At 42.6% G+C, this 20,556-nt stretch overlaps 1 protein-coding gene across 1 annotated transcript; it reads right to left on the bottom strand.

Moving 5' to 3' along the window:
- Positions 1-858: 858 nt before the first annotated feature.
- Positions 859-20,296, bottom strand: mkrn1 (makorin, ring finger protein, 1). The gene is made up of 8 exons (XM_072673090.1): positions 20,162-20,296; positions 19,097-19,225; positions 10,304-10,521; positions 5,747-5,967; positions 4,258-4,472; positions 3,994-4,104; positions 3,612-3,774; positions 859-2,288 (listed from the first exon to the last, which is right to left on the bottom strand). The coding sequence occupies exons 1-8, from the start codon at positions 20,233-20,235 to the stop codon at positions 2,076-2,078; spliced, it is 1,344 nt and encodes a 447-aa protein (XP_072529191.1). The 5' UTR covers positions 20,236-20,296; the 3' UTR covers positions 859-2,075.
- Positions 20,297-20,556: the final 260 nt, after the last annotated feature.

The following is a 20,556-nucleotide window of genomic DNA, read 5'->3' as shown; positions in this document are numbered from 1 at the left end:
ATGGGTCAGCAGCTTCAGTTTGAGCGTTTCTATAACTGCTGATCTAGGATTTTCAGCACAACAGTCTCTAGAGTTTCCTCAGAATGTGAGAGACAGTGCCGCAGAGAGTGAGAGACAAACACCTGAATCCAGTAGAACATCTTTGGGATGTGGTAGACCAGGGGATTCACAGCATGAAGGTGCTCCTGAGACAATCTTCAGGAATTGCATAATGCAATCATGTCAACATGGACCAGAATCTCAAAACCTACATACATAAATAACAATATGAATATTTCTAATATTCTAACCTAGTATTCCATGTCATGAAGATCTTGAGGCTGGGGGAGTGTATATGGATTAATAAATACAAAGCATGTTTGGGGTATCAAGAACCCTAGGAAATTATCAACACAAAAAAAGGTCAATCTCAACGCTTTATACAGTCATAAAGCCAAATCACTACATACACCTGGTGAATGGGATAAACATAGGCTTCCAACTCTACTGAACTCAAATGTATTTGTGGAATCACCACATTATCAAAAGTTCCAAGGTATGTTCATATCGTGCATAGCAGTTATTGTCTACCACGTAAGCAGAAGGACACAAATTTTGGAAATATGGCAGCCTGCAAGTTCCCATTACAGGTCACTTTTCCTGTGTAAATTCTGATGGTACATAATTTCCAGAAAGAGAAATGTCTTCTTATGCATAGCTTACGTGTCTTCACCACTGCAGCAGGTTCTCTACACAAACCATGTTGTAGTAACGGCTCCCTGCTTCAACATAAATACAGCAAACACCATAGTCTCACATTATCACTCATAAAACCAAAGTCAGCCATAAAAATATTTGCCATCGAATACACCATTACTGTATTATGAAAATGTTTTTATTTTGTGAGGACAAATGTATAAGATAAACTTTGATACTTTGATAATAAACTTTTAATTTTCAAGTTATGTTGGATGGTTCTGGACCATAGAAAACAAGCACATTTCAGTATAAACATATGCATTTCAACCAAGTTCGACAAGAACCGAATAAACAACTGGGTTTTTGTGGATTGGCTACTGACAGCCGAGCTTAATATGCAATACTGAAGCAAAAACAGAAAAATCTACAATCGAACAGACAGTTAAAGTGATGAACCACTGAGCTTCGTATTTGTATGCATTTAAGTCTGCTTTCGGGAGTCCAATTTCACAAAGGTATCGCTACACGCAGTTCTTAGGAGAGACTTGCCATTTGATACCACAGGTGCTGCTGAACCTGTACGGTTCAGGTAGGTTAAAAACTGACCTCCAGGCCAATTAGAGAGAGAGAGAGAGATAGAGAGAGAGAGATAGAGAGAAACATTAAATGTTCAGTGACATGAATTGTCTTTATGAACGTTAAGAGTGCATGTGTGCATTTGACATCAAGGAAGCTCACCTCTGCCACCCACCCTATCAAAGTCAGTGCATGAAGAAAGGAATAATCCAGAAAGCATCACAGCCACCACCAGTTACAGTGAAGTCTTACGAAGCTGCTGTATGCTCAGGGTCCCGTTTAGGCAGGACCATACCTGGGTAGATGATAAGTCAAACCTATAATTCAGAATAAAACCATTAAGATTTATTAGCGATAATCCAATTTTCTTAAATGTATAACTTAGTGTCTGTCATTTTTAAATTGTTTCTTTTGTAAATAGTATTTTTTTTTGTAGTTTTTCCTTTTTCATCAGTACATAAATTGGACACAGACAGACTCACAGAACAGAGGAGGTTTTCTAGAAAAGGTTTTAGCACAAGCGCACAGACCTGTCTCTTTTTTTCTGTTGCTTTTCTTTTTTTTCCTTTTTTTTTTTTCTCTTGTCTGGTCTTTTATATACATTTCATTTTACTGTGAATTGAACTCATCGTTTCAATGGCCTGCTGAAAGGCACTGCCACAACACATGGGGGGGAAGGGGAAAGACGCTACTGCCCATCACTCACACGAGACAGTCCAGTCTAGTTTCTAGTAAGGGGAAAGGGGGACGGGAGGGATAATTGATAGGTGCGGGGACGATTAGTGAGGGAGACAGGAAAGGACGCATTAAATGGAGGGCTGCTATAGGTAGAGCTCGTAGTAATCGTCCAACTCTTCGTGAAACAAGTCCCACTCGTCTTCGGAGTCGGTGACGTCGTCGTCGGTCCCCGCGGCAAGGAGCATGAGGAGCATCTCACTCAACTCGAACGTCACCATCTCCTCGTCGTCGTTATCCAAGGAGTCGCTGCTCTCCCGCTCGTCGAACAGGTCCCAGAGCGGCGTACGCCTCGAGTTCTGCAAAGACCAGATTTTATAGTTTATCATTAGATAAACGTTGTATTTTCCTCTCTGGCATCAAATGAAGAGAGGAGACCAGTCTGGCTGTAATGTTTGTTGCAGGCCTAGTTACATCAAATATGATTTTTTTTTTTTCTGGATTAAAAAATGATGCGATTTTAACATTGTGGAACCTTTATACCAAGTGAGACACATTTTCTGCCTGTTCTCTGTAAACGGGGCTAGAAACTCTGAAGCTCTCAATTTTTCGCTGTGTGTGTTCCTGTGCTCCCTGCCCACTTCTGCTCTCTTTATTATCATTAGAATTTCACACTACCACACAAGTGCTCATTAGCGAGGGAAACTATAGCTTATAGTTCTTTGTGGACATGAACCACCTAGGAACCACCTATGTAGTTTTGTTGTTTGGGTTGGGTTTGGGTTTGTTGTTTGAGTGGCTGTGAAGCTCATTCATTCTCCAGCTATTCAGCTCTGCTCGTACATATATTTTCCTTAACCTCCACATTTGTATACTCAGCGTTCTGCTGCTTGCCGTATAAGTTTGTGTTGTGTTTGGCTTCAAACATCATCTTGAAGATCATTTGTTTGGACCACAACCATGACAATGGAGCTTTGATTGGTCAACCTGATTTTAATGCACCCTTACAAAAACATGCCCGGCTGTAACTGAAAACCCTATTCAGCGCTGCAGTCTGTCGGATTCGGACAGCATTAAAAATGTGTTCATATTCAAAACTTTTGTTTGTAAAACAACAGCCCAGGTCCAATCTGATCCAACTTGCATTTTAGACACACACACACACACACACACACACACACACACACACACACACACACACACACACACACACACACAAAAAACAAATACCTATAGTAGCACTACAGGTTGGGCCAGTTGTTGTTTAGGTAGGATTAGACATTCTAATTGTGAGCACAAAGGACTGTTGTAAAGACCAAAAGAGCATAGGTCTAAACAAGCTGACCATCTGCAGCAGTATGAACGGACCTTGTGCGTCCGACAGAAAGCACACTTAAAACTAGCAAACAATTTACAACACAGAAAAGCGATCACACATAGTCGCAATTTTAAACGCTAGTGCTGTAACTTAGTCCGCGATTCAATTCGAATGATTCAATTCGAATGATTCAATTCGAATGATTCAATTCGAATGATTCAATTCGAATGATTCAATTCGAATGATTCAATTCGAATGATTCAATTCGAATGATTCAATTCGAATGATTCAATTCAACTCACAATACTGGGTTCGTGATTTTAAATGATTCTGAATTTGGTGAGAATATAAAGAGAGAGCATACCCTGCTCCTCCCATTGGAGCCATTTTGCCTTCGCTGAGACTGGGTCTGGGTCTGAGGCTGAGCCTCCTCCAGGCGCCCGTCAGGGAAAGCATGCTTGTAGAAGCAGTTGGCTCCAAACGGACAAGTTCCACGGCCCTCATCAAAATATCGGCATGGTTTACTCCTGAGGACAAACAGAGCAAAGTGTAGTTTGAACAAAACGAAAGCATCTGTTTTTGTCATTCATGTTATTCTTCATAATTAAACACAACTGCTGCCTTTTTAAACAAGCTAATCATGAATAAATGGGGAGAAGCTTGAAATCTAGGATCATCATAAAGACAGTCAAAGTAGAACTGAAGTTTTGGAGTGTATCGTTTGCAGGTGAGCTAGCAGCCCATACCCCATGCCATCCTTGTACTTCTGGATGAGATTCTGCTTTTCCTCTTTGTCTTCCACCCAATATTCGCTTGGGATGACAAAGTTGGACGTAATGCGACACTCTGGGCAGGACCTGGCAAAGGACAAAAAAAAACTTCCATCAAATCTTTTTAAAGATGCTTTACATAAACAATGATTTATTAAAGACTGGTTAGAGACTACAGACTAACATGTTTATTATGCAGTAATACCAAACAGCAGTATCAGATTTACTCCTTGGGCTTACTTTATTATCTTGCTCTCAAACTGCTTGGCACTCCTCCACTTGCGGATGCACTTGAGGCAGTAGCAGTGACTGCAGTTGGACAGAATGCCGAACCGGCGCTCGCTGGGGTTGGCCTTCTCAAACACCACCTCCATGCACACGCCACACATCATGTCCTTACTGCGCTGGATGGCAAACGAAATCTCCATGTCTTTCTCATGGGCCTCGATGCACGCCTGTCATTCACAAAAAAAGTACAGAGCGTTACACAAATGCCTTTTCACGGCCAGTATAGGACTCAACACCAAGCCTGATCACATGCTTGTAGCACAATCTTAAACACAAAAAGGTCCTAGAAACGGTTCCTTGAGCAATACCATAGTAGAACTGTTCATTTACATAAAGAAACATTTTTGTAAAAGGAAATGTGTGTAAAGGACCTTTTAAAATGTTTTAAAAAGTGGATGTAAGGGTTTATTACCAATTTAAAAGATTATTCACATTTATTTCTTTTTTAAATGATTCTTTATGGAACCAAAAATGGCACTGCTAAAAAAAAAAACCTGTTGTAGCACCATTACTTTTTATGAACAGGCCACTTCAGACTACTCTAAAGCTGTTCAAACAGCAAGTAAAGCATTTTTTACTTGGGTCCATATCAGACATTCGTCTGAACAGTTCACGCTCCTAAACTGATGCGCATGTGCAAAAGATCAATGTTTCACGTGACTCAATCATCCAGACAAACAATCTAAACACATCCGGCTCTCCAAGACACATTCAACAACCAAAACTTCTCCCACAACAACCGAAACACCGGTAATCATTGCTGAGCATTGAGCAAATTTGCACATTCCATCCCACACAGTGATAAAGTAGTATAGTAGTATAAACATTGCTATAAAAATGTGGCTACAATCTTATCAGAATACAATCCAGATACTAGTCACATGAAGTGACCAGGTGTAAACAGAAGTGAAGTGAATAAATAAATTACTAATTATAATTTTTTATTTTTTATTTTTTTTTTTTTTTGGGGGGGGGGGGGGGGGGTTAATTGATCAGATTTTGACCACTTTTATCTGCTGTCAACATAGGCCTGTAACCTGAAATAAAATAGAACATCATAGAAGACACTACAATAGTAATTAAATTTAAAAGCTGTTATTCTTTTTTGTCCGCTTCAAATGCTGAACTATATTGAAATATTCAATCTTGTTGCTTTGCTGAAAAAGTATATGCCAACAATTTCATGAAACGTCAGTATTTTAATAGGCTTACGTCTAAAATTTGTGCTCACACTTGCATTATATATACCGATGTTGACTAACCTCCAAGACCTTGTATATTGAAAATTTAAGGTAATACTACTTATTTTGTAAGATGCAGTAAATTTGTATAGATATTAATTTATACAATCCTAATGGATCCTGAATAAGATTGTCCCTCTATAGATCCATACTCAACACTGCATCCTGCATATGGCAAGTGGTCTGAAGTCCAGACTCACTCTGATGTGCTGAGAGCGTTGAGCAGTGTCGGACGGATGGAGCACCTGCAGGCCACACATATCACACGCGTCGCCGTGGAGATAGGCACAGTTGAGGCCATAGCGGCACTCGCCCACGGCAGCGTATGGGCACAGCTGCTTCTTCAGCTCCTTGTCGGCTTGTTCCTTCTCATACTCGTCCTCGATGAGAGGTCCAGGACCTTCCACAAACAGAGTGTCGGCTGAAAGGGAAACAAGTTGCAGCTGCAGTTGAGCATCTCAAACTGGATAATTCCGACAACAAAAAAGGAATACTGCGAGCCATATACAACATATGGACAAAAGTATTGGGACATCTGCTCATGCATTGTTTCTTCTGAAAATATATGTAGATATACATCCTGCTTTTGTTGGAGTAACTGTTTCCACTGTCCAGGTAAGATATTGTACTAGATTTTAGAGCATTACTGTGAGAAATTGATTGCATTTAGCGACAAGAGCATTAGTGAGGTCAGGATGGTGGATGATCACCACCTCACCTCATCACCACCAACCAACCAATCATTTCAGAGAACACGGTTCCACTGCTCCACAGATCAATGCTGCTGGGCTTTGTAACCCTCTAGTCCATGCCTGTCATTAGGCATATTCATGTTTATCTGTCCTAGAGAGTCTTATTCTATTAGCAACACTACACTCAACATGGACTACATAAGCGGTGCATGTGTGCACACAGCTAGATGCATTCATTAGAAGGGGTGTCCACAGACATTTGGACTTTCCGTCTGCATTCCATTCTGCATTACGGCATTCTTTAGTATGATCAACACCAAGAACTGCAGCAAACTTTGATATGCTGGTTCCCACAGGACAGTGCATAGTGGCCTTACTTGACATTGCACGCCCTGCAATGTGACTACTGCATCTGCCCACACTGCAATGACGACACTGAAACCATATATTGTGCAGCCCTAACATACATTTTCCTTTCCATCACAAACTACTAATAAGAACAGGCAGATCTTCTATAGCACATTTTATTGTTCCTCCAAAAAACAGCTCACTATCTAAATCATTTGAATGTGGTTCTGACTGTGCTCACACTTGCAATGCTTCCTTTAATGCAGGCAGCACCAAGCTTTTTGATATAGTGAGACAACACAGCAGCACATACACAAAGCTCCAACTTCACAAGTCGTTCTGCTACAGACTCTGAAGGAGGTAAACAGGACAAAGCCTGGACATACAGGGCCAAAATACTGACCCCGTATTTGATAGTTCCAAAACTGGATATTCAAATTCAGACTCAAGATGGTGGTCAGTGCATTGCTGTGTCTACATTTCTGTCAATCCCTCTTGTTCTCAGGCAGACAGACTGAAAGAGATGCACCTGCTTTTGACAGAGTATGAGCGTTTGGCTACCGCCCAACCCCAATGCAAAGAGAAGTGCCTTAAGCATTCAGCTCTCCATTGATGAGGTCCGTGTATGAGCAGGGAAATCTTGGCCCCGGCCAGCAAGAATGAGAGGGAGAGCAGTGGTGGAACCCAGCCAAGGGCATGCACTTTGAGACGCTAACACCATTTCTATAAGAGGCCAGTGAATCACGATGCAGCAACGATTTAACAATTAGGTCACACTGCCAAAAGATTCCAGCTGGGAGAAGTGCATCTGCAAACACACCACATAATAAGGACAGCACCAATGAATGACTTCATTTTAAGCCTTAATATAATGATCAAGCACGTAGCTCATGTGCAAGACTGTATTTAGTCCACTTATTCAAGGAAAGTAATGTTTATAGACAGATTGCATGTCATTAGGCCTAAATACTATGCGTCACAATTTAGGTATGCGGAGACCACAAAGTACTTGGATTATTTTTGTGCTTCACAGCTTTATCCATAAACCCCAGGATCAGAAATGCAGTCTGTGTGTTTTGCAGCACTATAATAGATTCATTTTGTGCATCAGAACTTCTCAAAAAATGGTTTAAGGGACAAGTTATATGACTGAATCTGGCTAAATTAGGCATGTTATCATGACAAATTAAATCACAATAAGCTTTCCAGAGTATACCATGGATAGCATAATTGTGTTGGATGCAGGACCATGCATGTGGTACTTGAATACGTTTTAAAAGTAATGGCTTAAAGTAGCAATTTAATAACTGACGACCCTATTAATGAATTAATTCAGTGTGCGAACTGCCCATTTTATTATAACACCACATTTTGACTTTAGTATAATTAACAGTTTGTGCTTAATTAGGGTTGTTTGTTAGAAGTGCTTTTCTTTACCAAACCAGTAACTAGAATACGGATAAAAGCAGTATTAGTAGAATGATGGTTTGGAAGTTGGGAAAAGAACACAAGAAAAACTTTGTCTAGCTTTTTTACCTTCCCGTCCCATGTGATCAGATTTCCCAGCTTCCCCCTATAATGACCAGATTTCCATAGCTCCCCCTCCCGTAACTCAAGTTCCTATCTTTGTTTTGTACCACCCCCTCACGACTCATTTCGTAGGTTTTTTCCTCTCTCCCCACACCCCAGTGATTAAACTGTATAAACACCCACTGCCACACCGCAACAAAATTGCCTAGCCTTTTTCTCATTTTCCTAGTGACCAGATTCCACAGCTTTTTCTCCCCAGCAATTAAATTTCCTATCTTTCTTTTTCACTCCCCCATGTGACATTTTCTTAGCTTTTTCCTCCACTCAATAGTGACCAAATTTCCAAATACAACCCCCCCCCCCCCCCATTTGACTAAATTTCCTATCTTTTTTCTTTTTTACCCCCATGACTAACAGGGTTGTGGGTTCGATTCCCGGGCTTGGCAAGCTGCCACTGTTGGGCGCTTAAGCAAGGCCCTTTACCCTAAGGTTTCCTTATTAGTATCCATGATTAGGCTGGACGTCTAATAACTTTCACTGCATTTACATTATAAACTCTAATCTCCATCCCAACCTAAACTAAAAACCATGTTTTATGAAATAAACAACCGTGTCTGTCCCACACAGCTAACAGCTATGTCTCAAAAGGTTCTAAGAGCTCCAGCCCACACATTGTTCTCTTCCCAACACGCAGCTGAATTATCATTCCAGTTTGTGCAAATAAGGTGGCGTGAACAGAAACTGGCAACTACTTTACATAGAAATAAAGAGGCCTTGCAAAGCAAGTGCTTCAGAAAGGGAAACGTGAAGATGCATTTCAGAGCTCTCTCTTCTCATCAACATACATGCTGCAGTGACAAATGTGCTGAGAGTAGGAAGACAGCTAGGCCAGTGAGCAGCAACACACAGTACAGTGTGATTTATTGGGGTTATGGGTTTGTACACACTGGGGAACAAGATTGTGGAGGGGCATCATATATAAAACCTAAAGTGGAAGCTTCTGTAAGTACGACATCTACACAGAGGCAGGAGTATTTCTAGCACGCCCCTTGCGTTTGCTGCTCAGTTCGATGTTATAAACATTTACTATCCTTTGCTCAGTTACACATTTAAAAGGTTAAGTGTTACAGAACTAGAGTCTAACCATCATTTGCTTATTCAGATGCTACTACGCTTCACACACCCAGCTGTTAAGTTACACATTACTGCAGTATTTGGCAACCATGTCTATTATCAGGACAGTTTTAATTGGATACAGAGCCTACTGGTACAGGGCCGGCCACAGCACTCTGCATGTGTGATAATTTACAAATATCTCCAGCCGAGCCCTTAAAAGAGCATGGCTCCACAAGCTCATTTGAGCAACCAGTTGATGATTAATAAGCAAAGCCACTAAGCAAGGGCGCTAATTTGATTAAATTACACTGAAGCATAAATGATGCTACTATGACTACTATGCATGTTTGGTAAAGCCACTGCATCCACAATATATACAAAAGTATTGGGACACCTGCTCATACAAGTTTAACTGTCTCCATTTCCTAGGAAAAGCTTTCTACTAGATTTTGGAGCATTGCTATGAGGATTTGACTGCATTCAGCAACAAAAGCTTTAGTGAGGTCAGGATGTTGGATGATCACGACACCACCTCATCATCCCCAGCTCCTCAACTCATTCTAAAAGTTCTGGATGGAGCACCATCCATCATTCCAGAGAACCCTGTTCGACTGCTCTGCAGCTCAATGCTGCACAATAATTGTTTAGAAACAAGAGTGTGGACAGAATCACTACTATGTATACATGTATTTGTGTGTGTGTGTGTGTGTGTGTGTGTGTGTGTATGTATCCAGGGCCAGTTGAGGTATGCGTGTAGAATGTATGTAATATGTATTCAGCATACATTTATAGCAAATACATATTTGTGGGGGTGGTGTCATTTAATTACAAAATAATTTTGCAACTAGCATTAGGTGCCTAGAAATCACCCTCCAATAACCACCAAACATGAGAAGAGCTAAGGATGAGTCTCATTTTGGCTCAACTTAATCAGTGTAAGTAAGATACTCTGCTTTGTGAAGCACTCCCTGGTGATATAATCACCTGCAAATCAAAGCACGCCAAAATTAGCATGCTTCTCTCAAAATAGGACCCTGCCAGTGATCACAAAATCTGCTGTGCCACACTTACCCCTCCCACAGTAGGGCTGGCCTGGCACGAACTCTGCGGCATTGACCCAGTCCACTGCCCCGGAGCCGTGGGGCCTTTCCTGGGCATCGGGCGTGCCACCTGGCCCACTGGGCACAGAGTCAGGGGCACCAGCAAGGGCAAGGAGGGCAGCGGGGAGCGGCGCAGAAGGCATGGAGCCAGGGAGTTCCTCTTGCTTGGCTGGTTTGGTGTGTTCATACCTAGAGCAAACATTGAGGAAAGACCAAAGCTGAACGGCACTGCTATGGTGGTACCAGACACAAAACACAAAAACAGAGCAGTGATCAGCGTGTTATTATACACAGACGGATGAGCCAGAACATTAATACCACTGAGTGGTGAAATGCAGCGTTGATTATCTGGTTCTGAAGGCACCAGTCAAGGTGTGGGATAAACATACGGAGGTCACTTTATGCTTCTGTATTGACTCTACACTGTAGCTTATGCGTAGCTGCGTACTCTATGCCGTAGTCCATCCCGCACCTCCTGAGAAATGTAACAATGCATCGTGGCAATGCAGACTGCCACAACTGGTACTGGTCTGTGCAGTAGCCTCACATTTTCCTAGCCAAACATTACACTGTGTACACTTCAAAGCAACGCAGCCATGTGAACGCATCAGTATAAACGTTCACAACTCTGCGTTGAAGCATTTATCGGACTTTAGGCAGCAAGGGAGCGGGTCAGAACCTTCCCAATACATCAGGCAGGTCCTGTGGGGTCCGTCCCTACCAAAGTACTCCAAGAAAGGACAACCAGTGAACCGACGACAGGGTCATGGGCACCTAAGGCTCACTGATGCCATCCATGAAGGCCCACCCGGCAACTTATAAGACTTAAACAGAACCTTAAAGCATCTGGAGGAGACAAGTCTGAGCTGTATTGGTTGGAGAAGAGGGGCCTACACAATATTTCAGGCCTTCACATATTAGGTGTTAATGTTATGGCTGATTGGTGTAGAGGTACTGGTCTCAATCTGAAAGAACTGATTTCAAGCGGGACAAGCAGTACTTCCTATTCCCATTATACTTTAATCAAAGATTTGAATAAAAATAAATAAAAACAACAACAACAAACCACAACAATAAAGCAGAGATGACCGGTAAGCACACTAGATGAAAAAACATTCATTCTTACACACAGAATTAAAGTATTGAATATGTAGATTTAATATTTTTGTAATTTCTAAACTGTTTAACTAAGGACTGGATGCACTGGGCATGTAGCTGGTTACCTGGATTCATATTGCTGATCAGGTCCCTTCTACATTGCTTACACCAACAGCACTTGTGATCGACACAGAAAGTCCTTGACCTCCAACACATTCTTACACTACAGTTAATAATAGGCAAATGCCAACAGTGTCCAGTGTCCAAAAAGATAAGGTTGTGATAAGATCTTTTGTTCTAAAAACCAGGCGAATAACTAGAGTCTTGAAATATGCCCCAACAACACTGAACACACACAATTCTGCTCACAGCTCCCATCCAGGTTTCCTTAAATATAACAGACATTATAAACGAGGAGTCCGGCCACTGGTTGAAAAATGAACAGGAGTTTTCAGAATGCTCAACATGGCCTTTGTTTATGGATAAAGTCCCATCTATCAACAAAAATAGCCAAGCCGCTTGCTGGTAATGCCACGACCAGAGGAACTGCCATCTTGCCGCAGCTAGAACTCACTTGATTTTTGCGTATTATCAAGTGGCCGGATTCACAAAAGGGTAATGAAAAAGAAAAATAATCTAAGAAGAATTTCTTTCTTAATGCGAGAAATGCATAAAAAAAAAGATTAATTGTGATTCTTCTTAAGAAAAAAATGTTTAATTAGTAGAAATAATGTCTGAATTAAGTGGATTGCAAAATATATATATATATATATATATATATATATATATACACACACACACACATCTTGTTTACTGAAAATGTTTGAACGCTTCCTTTGCTCTCCAATGCACAGATTTAACTGAATAATGGATGGTTAAATGTTAATTTGCATTGTTTATGTGAAATGCAGCATAAAAGTTACATATGGTTGAAATAAGGAAATTAAGGAAATTGGTTCCGTATGTAGTCTTTATAAAATTATCGATTTTGAATCTAGCAGTTCTGAACATGGGTCACAAAATTGATCATGAAGAGGCTAAAAGAAATACTCCAAAATGACCCGGAATAGAATCTTTACACTTTATTTTGTTCATCACTTCTGTTTGAAACCTTGAATCTTAAAAGAGGCAATTTAGTGTGAACTGAAACAAATGATACATTCCCCACTATTCAAGCACCTCATTTCTGATGATATACCATCAGTTAGTAAGAACAAACATTTCAGTTCACAACACTTAATAATAAAAACTAACCCAGTTCTCACAAGAAGGTTTCCTGTGGTACTTTTCTGGTCAAAATGTTTACAGCTTTGTTGACGACTCGTGTTCTTACCAACAGCAAGTGTGCATGTCTTCCTGTCCCCGTCCACATAGAACTTCAGTCTTTTTTTATTCACTTCCTTGAGCCAGGCTACTCATTACAACACTCTTCAGGATGTGTACGATTTAAACAGCGTAGACGCTACTGTTTATGCTTTAAAAAAATAAATTTAAAAAAGAGGAGAATCAGAGGAACAAGCAGAAACGTACTGAAGACTAAACAAAGCGGTTTTAGACTTCCTCACAACAAAACTCAAGAACCAGAGACTCACTCTATTGGTTACTGACTATTAAGAGTCATTTGCAATTACCTGTAAATAATATTGTTATTGCCTTTTTACATCTTATTTATATTGTGTATATAGTGTAAATTATATTATTATTATTTATGTTCCATTACTCTGTTTTTACATGACTAGCACTGGACCTCCTGACACTCTCTAGGTGCCATTAACGGACATAATTTCCAGCATGCAGCAGTGAGAAGCACTTTTACATTTACATTTAAGGCATTTAGCAGATGCTCTTCTCCAGAGCCTCAAGTGCTTCACTATTTACTCAAGAATAACCTCAGCTAGTCTGAATAGACTAAAAATTCAAAGATACCTCTAAGTTTAGACTCTACTAAACACAAGTACTCTCGGAAGAGGAGGGTCTTCAGTCTGCGTTTAAAGACCGTGAGTGTCTCTGCTGTTCGGACACCCAGGGGAAGTCCATTCCACCACTTCGGTGCAGGACAGAAAAAAGCCTGGACGCTTGTTTTTTTTTTTGTTGTTGTTTTTTTTTTTAAAGGTAACGAATCAGTTTAGCATAGGAAAGCTCTAATCTGATCCAGTAAATTGAGGATTGGAGGCCATCCAGGCATATTTTAATGTATCAGGCAGCAACTATTCTAATCCAAATCCAGTGTTGAGTCTTTGTTTTAACCACAGTGTTTAAAGCACCGTCTGATGTCCTCAATTACTGCTCAGCTGGCAGTAGTGTGGATGTTCTCAGAAGGTAAATAAAAGAGTTTGGTCTCATAAAACAACAGAATATCTGAAACCATCATGGAAACACTATTTTCCCTGCAGTAGAATCATACAGCTTTCACTGTTCTTTTACCAGCACTGAAGAGCACATTCAGAATGCGTGGAGGCTAACGCCAACGCTTATACACACACGCTATAGAAACTCTAACCACAGCACATTCAACCACCAAAAAAACAGTTATTACACATCGGTAGTCAACAAACAACACCACTGCAGTCCAATCACTGTGTACACAAGTGATTGAGCTGGGATCTGATTGGTCAAGGAGGAGAGTCAGACTGGATTACGAGATATTCTGGCAACTGATACTAAAAATAAAGGGATTTTACTGAACAGATTAATCAGCACCTCATCCGATCTAAACTGTGGGGTTGGATTATCCACACAAACACAGAGATCAGATCAGTATCGCCGATTCTCAGCATTAGGGGATGGTTGCGGCAGGGGTAAGGGTGATGGTTGCGGCAGAATAACCGGATGGGGACATCCCTAGTTTAGAGTCTGCAGTATGAAAACTGAAAGTAAGATCTGTGGTTCTACTGCTTTGACTGCGTTCAAGCCACTTCAGACGATTTGGCTCATATCACCTAAACCAAGCAGGAAATACACTCTGACCACATTCTCACTCTTGAATTACAACTGGTAAGAAACTAAGCGATGGAAACACACACATATTGTAACTTCACATCAACAGTAACAATCTCTCTGTTCTTATAATCACACTGTAAGCGCCGCCTCCAGCAGCACTGCAGTGTCTGATCCGCTTCCATCCAACCAGCCCAACATACTACTATCACGTCCCCACCACCACGTCGGTGTCACTGCAGTGCTGAGAGTGTGGTTGGTGTGGTGCAAAAGAGAACACCACTACCTGCCACTGACCTGGGGTTCAATTGCCGGTCTGGGTGACTGTGCTGCACTACACCAATAGGAGTCCTTGGGCAAGACTCCGAACACTACATTGGCCCATCTCTGTAATACGAGTGACCTTGTAAGTCGCTCTGGATAAGAGTGTCAGCTAAATAAATAAATGTAATGCCATAAATGTAAATGTAATGATCCACCACTCAAATAACACCTGCTCTGTGGTGGTCCTGCGGGGTCCTGACCATTAAAGAACAGGGCGAAAGGAGACCAACAGAAGTATGCAGAGAAACAGATGGACGGTCTGGAATTATAAAACTGCAAAGTGCTGCTATATGGTAGGTTGAGCTGATATAATGACAGTGAGAGTAGGGTAACGGATAAGCCCAGCCTATCCCGAGTAAAACCTCCTATAAAAAGGTGAACCCAGTGAATAACGAGTGCCACAAACTTTTGCTGAACCCAGTGAATGACACTAGGAGGTTCTAGTGTGTCAAACTGTAACTATGAAGAGGTTCACACTTCACACAGCTTCACACAGTCTGTTCTCCCTCCTGCCATCAGGAAGAAGGTACCGCAGCATCCGGTCCAACACGACCAGACTCTGCAATAGCTTCTTCCCCCAAGCCATCAGACTTCTCAACTCCAGAGACTGAACTGATGTTTTACCTCAGACAATATGGGAAGCATTTTGCACAAATAACCTTACTACCTCACTGGACTCAATATTTATTGCACACTGCATAATTTGCACATTACCCCTAAAATATTTATTATTCTCTGTCTGTACTGTGTTGTGTTGTCTGTCTGCACGTGTATTGTGTTGCACTTGTGTTCTGTATGCACTGTGTCTGTGTTGCACCATGGTCCTGGAGGAACGTTGTTTTGTTTCACTGTGTACACTGTATATAGTTGAAATGACAATAAAGAACCCACTTGACTTGACTCTCTGTACTCACAAAGCGCTCTTGCATTAATGCAGCACCTCCAGCATGAATCAACCGGACGCACTGCAAGTTTACCATGATGTAAAGTTGACTTGCCCTATAACATCTTTGAGCATAATGTTTGTCTCAGCATGTCCACATCAGTGCATGCATGAAAAAAAGAAGCATATCCTCCTTAGTACAGGGATTGCTGTGCACAAAATTAATATTTGCTTTTTTTGTTTTTTGACATTGTTCATTTTTATAATTCAACCATAAATCAGGACAGAACAGGACCACCAAAAAAACACCAGAAGCATTTAATGAGTAATGAAATTTGTGCTGGATGCACCATTGACAAATGAGGGTCAATGAGGGTCTTGTTGTTAAAGTTAACCTAAAACCAAAACATGGAATTTTTATTAGCATGTCAGCTGAAATCCCCTGCTGATATTAACCCCCTGGTGACTAGGGACAGTTCTTTGATTTTTGCATATTTTCTTAAATTCGCCTTTAAAGTCACTTGTGTATAAAATAATACTCATCACAATGTTCAGAACAATCTCAGCTCTCTCTATAAGGAGAATCAATGTAACCTAGAGCACTGAGTGACGAGGTAATCTGGCTTCAAACCTAAAAACTGATGTGTGCTGTCTTGTGAAAACATACCTGTACATGTGGATCAATGGTTTTGCTGTTTGAAATTGGTTTACTGGAGTCTTAGCTTCACGAAAGTGGTGGTATGCATGAATAAAGGTGCATAATGTGTAATAAATACCTCTAACTAATTTTGACACTTAATACAACAGCCAAGAACTTTGCCAAAATTGTCTGTCCATTAGTATAATGTTCACTTCACTGCTTAAAAGCTACAAGCCAAACACACAGAATAAAAAACATGCTATTTACACAGTGTTCTGTGACTTCCTCTGATAGTGTGTCCATTAGCCCATTTTTCACACAACATGGAACAGAAGGGAAAATACCAGATTAGAGGCAGATGACCGACACACACATCCCCCAGCTAAACATGGCAAGAGGCAGAAGACAGGTTTCCCAGAGTCCATTTATCAGTTTCACACAAAAACACATGTAACACACAAATCCACCAATTGAAGACGACATACACACATATTCACCAGCTAGACACGACACGAGGCAGAAGATGAGATTTTCAACCCTTCTTCATATCCCCGTAACTCTGGATGTGGGTCATGTGCGATCTCATGATGCGATGCAATCGAAAGGACGGGCTCAGCAGACTTTGAAGGTTAGAAAATTTTGGTTTTTCATCAAAATCATCATGCACCAGTGGATGGAGAGAAACAAGGTTCTCCAGAACATTTCACCTCCTCCTACCATGACCTCCCTTCATCATCAAGCGAAAAACTCTCCGTTATCATGTTTCCCTCAGGAATAGCTGGGTGTTAAAACCATTGTTACAATTTTTGATTCACACTGATGATGGACAGTAAATGCAGGACTGCAGAAGCTGGTGTGAGGAAACCGTGCAAGCTGAAACCTGTGATGGCGTGAGTTTAAGCAACGCAACAGACGTTCCTGTTCTTTTCTCTTCCTCTAAATAACATCAAAAAACATTTCCTTCAAACTTCTAACGAAACTCCATCTCTGTTTGTGTATGTGGTGGTAGTGGTAGTGGTGGGGTTGGGGTAAAAATAAATGACGGACTTGTGGAGGCAGCTACTGCAGAATGGCGGAGTGAACCGGGTGAACCCAGCAACAGCAACACAGAAGAGGGGACAGGAGAGGGAGGGGGAGAGAGAGAGAGGGAGCGAGAACATATTAGCACATAGGGTTATGTAATTTCAATGCAGGCAGCAGTATGCTCTGTCTGGCCCCCCCAGTGGGGGGTGGGGGAGTGTGTATAGACATCTAGAAGAGAACGAGTGAGAGAGAGAGAGACCCAGACAAAAGACAACATAAAGGCAGGATTCATCCATAATGAAGTCAAGCATAGCCTACATGGCCATGGTTTGTATAGCCCCCTTTATTGCAAGCTGGAAGAAGACTCCCACCCACCAGGACAATAATAAGGACAGACTCCATATGGGGGGGGGCTGAAGCTTGACTGCAGCCGAGCAGAGGAATGCCTACCTACCCTGACAACAAAGCCCCGGCAGACACTCGCAGACGTCATCAGACGACGCGCAGACACACAGGGCCAAGACACAACCTCTGCTGAGTGGGGGGAGGTGGAGAGAAGGAGAGCGAGAGACAGTGCACTCGAGTGGGCTGACATTATGCGACGCTGTCACAGAGCGGGCCACGGCACACAAAGGCATTCCCTCGCCACAAAGCTGCGAGCCGCAGTTACTATGGGGATGCACTTGACCGCAGACAGATACGAGGCAAAACACTGCTGCCGCTGTCTGGCTGGCAGGCTAATTCTCAGACTGCTTCAGAGCTCCGACAGCCATCCACTTCACGCCGACTGCTTTCCAGCCGGAGACACACTCCATGCAGGCCTCGTGTCTGAGCACCATGGTCAGACCTTGCCTTTCAACAATGCAGCGTTATCTTAACAGTTAGCGACGAAGGCCGGCTTGCCCGTGCATTCCAAGGCACAGACACCATTGTCTACGTACAGCCCTGTAAACCCAAGGCTGTCTGAAGGCGAAGCCGTAGCCGTCTTTTAGAGGCTTCTACAGTAAACGTGTAAACTTGTGTAAACTTGTGTAAACGTTCATCGGCAATGTAAAGCAGATTCCAGCAGCAGGCAGGACACAGAACCTCCAAACATCAACAGTATGCAAGAAGAGCCTCTCAGACGTCACAGACAAAGGAGCAGCAGTTCATTCCTGCACATTCACACGCAGCCCTGACTCCTATTCATAGTACACATAGGTATGTTCAACTCACACGCTGTGCTGTGCTGTACTGTACTGTACTTTCCGGCAGCAGACGACTTCTACCAAACTTCTCTGATGGGAGGAAGCAAGCGGCTGAACCTCAGCCACTGATTGTACATCAAGGCAGAGGCGCATTATGGATCCTCGGATGACTACAAAAGGGCTTAAAGGGCTGAATTTCAGCAAATCACTTGACTCAGACTTAAGTCTTCACATAAGTTCACAGAAACATCATCATCATCATCATCATCACACCACCAAATAATTCCTGCACATTCACACACAGGCCCGATACCCATTCATACTGTGTGTGTGTGTATATATATATATATATATAATACTGGCAGGACCACATGCAGCAACAGCACAGCCTGTTTGGCTTGTTTGTTGCCCTCAATAAGGATAAGGAAGTAAAATAATAAAGCATAAAGCCATATTTTAATATAAGGAGAACCACCTGATCAGTTTTAGCCCTACACACAAAGAGCTGAAACTGTCCCAGGCCTGAACCCGAGACTAGAGAAATTTACCATATGGCCCAGCTAAGAGCCAAACACTAGAAGCTCTAGTAGACCAGAGAACGGGACATACAGACCTACCCACATGTACATACCCACACCCACACCCACACCCACCCACACCCTCATGTCTTACCTGCAACGGTCACCAAACGCACAGCAACCTTTCTGAAAGAACTTGCAGATCATGGCTGGCTTGCTGCTGCTACGGTCATGGGAGTACCGACAGTTGTCCCCCTCTTTGCAAAGACCATGCATGAAATACCTTCAAAGAGAAGAAGAAGAAGAAGAAGACAGTGGGTTGGGGGTTTTATTTTTTTGGGTGGAAGCTGCATCAGAAACACCACCTGATGTGTAGATAATATCACAACATGAGGTCTGCTAGAAGAAAGCCAGCGACTGTTCTCCAGCCTCTGCTCTTACTCGAGGCAGCAGAGTGGCTTTGAGGCTTAACCCAAACCTTTGGTGCATCTTGTCCAGGATGGATCCTCAGGGCGCTGGTTCAGCCTTAGGGGGCTGGTTCAGCCTTAGGGGGCTGGTTCAGCTAGACGACCACCGCGTTTTCACAGAAGTCAATGCCAGTGTTCAGGGGCACTGACTATACATCAGACTACTATCCAGTCAGATCTTAGCCTGAACGACTTGGGGTACTTCACTGAACCTCGCTGAGGCCATTGTTCCCCATGTTAACTAGCGAGTAGGTGGTGCAACAGCTGGTGCTGGCTAGCTACTGACAATAGGGGGTTCCTAAACTAGCACTAGCTTTAGGACTAGGATTAGGACTAGGATTAGGATGAGGACTAGGATGAGGACTAGGATTAGGACTAGGATTAGGACTAGGACAAACAACTTGGCTTAAGCGTGTCTGACTTATAAACAAGCTGGACCACGACGTCCAAACTGCCTCCAGCCTCCTTATTCAGGGTCTCCTGGTGGTCGTACCGCTGAGCCCTGCATGTTCCCTTCCCTGTGTAGCCTTGTTTACTTCGGGCCGCTGTTACTCTGGTGAGCCTCGCTGCTATCGGGTTATCACAACAACAAACATCCACCTCTCTCCACCTCTCTCCACCTCTCTCTCCCTCCCTGACAAAAGACGGTGCTTTCAGCGCCTCCGTACAGCCGAGACACGACGTGTCTGCGTTAAACACACGGCCATTTTCATATTGCAACAACACCGGTACCTCCCAGAGGTTTGACCGACCTGCAAGTTACGTGCTTCGTCCAGCCTCCCGCCGTTGTTGGAGCCGCTGTAGGTGCCGCCGCTGCCTCCGCCATTGCTGTTTATGTTGAAGCCCAGCAGCCGGATGTTCCGGCGAGCCGCGCTCTGGAGCGGAGGCTCCTCGGCAACAAGCGCAGAAGCAGTGACCAGCGCTCGCCGCCAGGGGGCCAGAGAGGACCGTCTGCAGTGCACCGCGAAGGCGGCGTCCCAATCCACACACCAGCACATTGTGTGATTTGGAGCGCAGCCCGTCCGGGTTTTGATACATGCTGTACATTTCCAAATGAACGAGAATACTTATATTTGACAGAGTGCTCTTGAAAGTTCGTATTGTTTTTTATTTTATTTTATTTTATTTCTCATTTTTAGATGTGCTT

Source organism: Salminus brasiliensis, chromosome 2, assembly GCF_030463535.1.
Source record: "Salminus brasiliensis chromosome 2, fSalBra1.hap2, whole genome shotgun sequence".
NCBI lineage: Eukaryota > Metazoa > Chordata > Actinopteri > Characiformes > Bryconidae > Salminus > Salminus brasiliensis.
This window is presented reverse-complemented; position numbering and strand designations above follow the sequence as displayed.